The sequence below is a fragment of the Alosa sapidissima genome, chromosome 2 (genome assembly GCF_018492685.1).
Source record: "Alosa sapidissima isolate fAloSap1 chromosome 2, fAloSap1.pri, whole genome shotgun sequence".
NCBI lineage: Eukaryota > Metazoa > Chordata > Actinopteri > Clupeiformes > Clupeidae > Alosa > Alosa sapidissima.
Genome location: NC_055958.1, coordinates 18,172,238 through 18,176,559, shown reverse-complemented (window position 1 = coordinate 18,176,559; position 4,322 = coordinate 18,172,238). Strand labels below are relative to the sequence as shown.

Below are 4,322 nucleotides of genomic sequence, written 5' to 3'. Positions count from 1 at the left end.
TACCCAAGTGCAAAAAAGAGATTGAATAAAAACAAGACTAAGCATTTTTAAAAGTATATACGTTTATAGTCTTACCTGTGTTAAGGTAAGCTGCACCTGTGTCCAGTCTGTAGAATGCCCTCTAACTCATCATGATTCTCTCTCTCTCCGTATCACTCTCTCCCTGTCAGTCAAACATGGGAGGGCTTTTGCTTTTCATCTGTTAGCTTGCTGGTATTCTTCCTGTTGCTAGGACACAGTCAAGCCAAGTTTGGTTTCCTTGGGACACTGTTAAAACCAAACAAATCATGAATTTGTCTCTTTAATTCGATTTGGAAGTGCAATAGGTGAAAGCTGATGTCTGAATCAATAAACTTGTGCCTGGGGTAGCAAGCTGAAGTATTGTTCCAAAAGCATATCGTAAAGGGTCCTCTGGTAGAGAAATGGATCAACCCCATCAATATAATATCTGTTACTGCAATACTGCAAAGCCTATAAAATATGAAAGAAGCAGAAGAATTGAAAGGACAGACTAACTGATTTTTGAGAGAAATACAAATAAGTAGGCAGATAGACAGATTAGATTAAATTTCTTCAGACCAAAAATTTAGTTTGTTAACATTATAGGATGACACTTGACATTTATTGTGTACTTTGACAAAATACATGTGTACAGAAGGCTCTTGTCAGATGAACATTAGGAAAAGAGTTTAAGAGACATTTCTGAAAAAAAAAAACTGGATTTCTGAATCTTGGAATGGAATGAAATAGAATACATAGGATGTTTATGACATCATTAAAATGACAGTGGCCCTTTACCAAGAGGAGAACATCCAGTGTTCTGAGCTCTGACATGATGCTGACATTTCCCACCTCCTGCATTGATGGATAGATAGCGGGGCTTTCTACAACTGTTCCAGTATACCTCCTCAAGAGGGGCACATCATGGCGGGACCAAGCATTGCTGGCCCTGGCATGAGCCTGGAGGAGGCGAATGACATTTGGCAGTGTATAAAGCACAAGGTGAGAAAGATCCAAAATATCTAACACATCAATCAACATATATAGACACATACAGGTACATCTAAACATTTTTTCTGATAGCAAAAAAACATTGACCCGACTGTATAGAAAATACAATCTCACTTGCTTACTCACACCCAAAAACAATTAAACAAATCAAAGGTGGAGGACTAATGCATTAGATCTATTTACGCCATAAAACTAACTTAGCATCTTGCATACTTGTAGAGATATCAGAGATGGCAAAAGTATGCTTTCCATTCTCAAGTTAAAGTTCAGATACTTGTGTAAGAAAACTGATTCAATTTCTTGGCTTTGGAGTTGGGAGGTACGCAATGATGTGAAATAAAATTAATTGATAACTCTCCTCCAATGCATAAACACAAAAGTAAAAAGCCTATTTTGAAAATGTAAGGGGAGGATAATATACTACAGATATTTCTACTCAAATGAGTGAAAGCAAAACGTTGTCTGAAAAATGAGTTCTCAAGTAACATAAAGATACGTATTTGCACTTTGTTTGTCCCCACCTCTGCTTGTACTTATGATGTGTACAGGTAATAGAAACTTGTGGTACTCCATATGTAAGAGCTGGCTGATATGCCGGCCTGACCTCGTTTCAGGATAGATGTTTGGTTCTCAGGTGACTTCACACCAACTTAGCAGTCTAGCAGCAGCCTGTTCAAACCTGTTGGGCAGGACTGTGTCTGACACACTAACCCATTTTTAAGCATAAAAATAACACAAGTCAGGCACCTATCAACCTTTATTTTGTTCTGTTTTTTTGGGAAGAAGCATTTCGGTCGTTCGGTTTAATACCAGCCCATTACCTTTCCCCAGGTAATACCTGTGCTTAATATCTAGAATGTTAAATGTATCAGCTTGTCTCTTATTTTTATACTTCAAGGGTAGCAGTTTTCATTTCTCAAGTTTTCATTTCTCAAGTTCTACTAATCTACTGATCAGCAGCTTCTTGACAGAAGATGCTATTCAGTTCTGTGGAGGGACAAAAGGCATCTGCAAGTATGTATGTAACTTGCATCTTGTGAGAGAAATGTTACTTAGACATCTTCCACCAGCAGAAGAAAATCACCAGAGGTGCATGTCAAGGAAAGCAAAACTAGATTCCAATGTACCTGAAGCTCAGACCCTTCACCTGTGTAATAGTTTGTGATTGTGTGCGCAGGTGGTCACAAAGATGTGTGGCACCGGCTGGACGCCGACTCCTCACCTGCAGGACGCCCACATGTTCCATCCTCTCTCCGTCATCGGAAAGCGGGTGGAGCGCTCGCTCCGTCTGCGGAAGGTGCGCAGTCTCTTCCCCCTGGGGCCCCTCTCCGAACTCCTAGACCGTCCCGGCGACACTGACTCCGACCTGCGGCCCCTGGGCACTGTGATTCGGGAGGGCCCGGTCCACTGCGACGTGTTCCACGAAGAGTTCCTGGACGGCGTGGGCCGCGTGAGGATCCACGTGGTGGACTACTGGACGGAGTCCGGCGTGCAGCCCATTGCCCCCCACACAAAGCTGACCCTGCGGGACAGCCTGCCCTGGCTAGACTCGGTGCATCGGCTCTATCTGGTCAGCCAGACAGTGTGCTCGTCCAGCTGCCGCGTGCGCCTGCTGGGTGGCGAGCCGGGCCACCATCTTAAGTTGGAGCCCGAGACCCCGCTGGGCTTCAACTGCCTGCGGCTCTCGGCACTGCCTTCGGGGCTGGTGGAGGTGCGGTGTGGCTGGGAGAGCGGCTACCTCCACCCCAAGGCCCGCTGGGCCCGCTTCGACTCACCCGAGTACGAGAGGCTCAGGGGAGGGACGGCCACCGAGCCCAGAGTGATGGGCATGCTGTCTCAGCTCGGTGAGCAATTAGATGATGCTAGAGGATTCTGACCAGCACTCTATTACTTATTAAAAGGAATTACATCACACTAGTTTGATAGAATTGTAGTGACAGTTATATTAGTACTCTATATTATGTGATATAACTAATAATAAATAATTATACATTGTTTGACCAGATCTAGCTGTTGTATAATATAGCAAAGATCCTTTAGAACACCTTCTCAACCGTCTCTGAATATAGCTTCACAAAAGGGAGGAGTGCGTACTACTGCTCCATTCCTAGGGCCTACAGATCCACATAAAGCTCCCACATGAAGGCTCTCTTTTCCCTGCTCAGCGTTCTCCTTTGCGCACCCCTCCACCATGTCCCTACCTGCGCCCATCTCACTGAGCCAGGACACCCTGAGCCCAGGACCCGAGCAGCCAGAAGAGAACCCTGAGGAGGCTCTGCTTCCTCTGGACGACGAAGATGATGAGGAGTGAGGCAGAGCTAGAGGAGATGAAGAATGGATTGTAAGACAGAGAGAACACAAGGCCTTATGGAGGGGTTGAATAATAGTGTGTGTGTGTGTGTGTGGGGGGGGGGGGGGGGGGGGGGTGGTGGTTGTGGGTAGGAGGATGAAGGCAGATGACAAAACAAAAGGAATGTGCGAGAAAAGGTATGACTAGAAGTGGAAGGTTTCCTCTGTCAACTGATTAAAGCTAAATCGCAGACAAGTAGAGACAACCCTCATCTTTTTGCAGTATAACAAGTCCTCTCTAGATGAAAGGAATTGAGCTTCCATCACAAAGTACAAGTAACAGAACAGAATATGTATGTGATACTACCTGCCTTTTAGGTGTCTAGAAAGGAGCGTGAAAAGACCTCGGATGGCTCTCAAACGTAGGCTACATTTATGCTGCCTCGGATGCTGAGTGGGAAAATGAAGGCAGATACAGAGCACTGAGCCTCTTCTCCTTTTAGTCTGTGGAGAGGGCCAGACGGAAGGCCAATGTGCCCTGTGTGGATCCTTAGTCTACCCACACGCATACACACACAAGCTTTCAGGTTTGTTGTTTCTATACCTTGTGACTCATTTACGATTGAGTCCCTAGGCAGCATGCCCTCTCTCTCTCACACACACACACACACACACACATTCCAAACCCGGTTTCAAATCAAGGCAATACTTGTACCCAAGGCACCTATTGTTGAAGTAGAATTTTTTTCAATTGCTCATGCATTGAGAATTGCGTAAACTACACACACTAACACTTTTGAATGGCTCTTTATTTGGAAGTCTAAGTTTAAACTGAAATGTAAACAAGAAGTGGAAATGATGAATCTATTCTGGATGTACTCTATCTATTCTCATACTTTCAATTGCAGTGTACCAACCTGTTACTTGTTCTCAATTAATTAATTGCTGTTAATTGCGGTTATGTGATACATTCTGCGTGAAAACAAGCAAACAGACAGAGAAAGACCAGGACAAAACAACTA

The 4,322-nt window shown here is 44.4% G+C and overlaps 1 protein-coding gene across 1 annotated transcript; it reads left to right on the top strand.

Annotated features, from left to right (window-relative positions):
- The first annotated feature begins 798 nt into the window (after nucleotides 1–798).
- On the top strand, nucleotides 799–3,559 carry LOC121685405. The gene is made up of 3 exons (XM_042065920.1): nucleotides 799–1,002; nucleotides 2,189–2,855; nucleotides 3,177–3,559. Exons 1-3 carry the CDS (start codon nucleotides 925–927, stop codon nucleotides 3,320–3,322), a joined length of 891 nt encoding a protein of 296 aa, XP_041921854.1. The 5' UTR covers nucleotides 799–924; the 3' UTR covers nucleotides 3,323–3,559.
- The last annotated feature ends 763 nt before the right edge of the window (nucleotides 3,560–4,322 follow it).

Coding starts and splice junctions, on each gene's coding strand:
- LOC121685405 (XM_042065920.1), top strand. CDS start 925: ATGGCGGGACCAAGCATTGCTGGCCCTGGCATGAGCCTGGAGGAGGCG. Junction 1,003..2,188: donor GGCAGTGTATAAAGCACAAG/GTGAGAAAGATC, acceptor TTGTGTGCGCAG/GTGGTCACAAAGATGTGTGG. Junction 2,856..3,176: donor GGGCATGCTGTCTCAGCTCG/GTGAGCAATTAG, acceptor TTCCCTGCTCAG/CGTTCTCCTTTGCGCACCCC.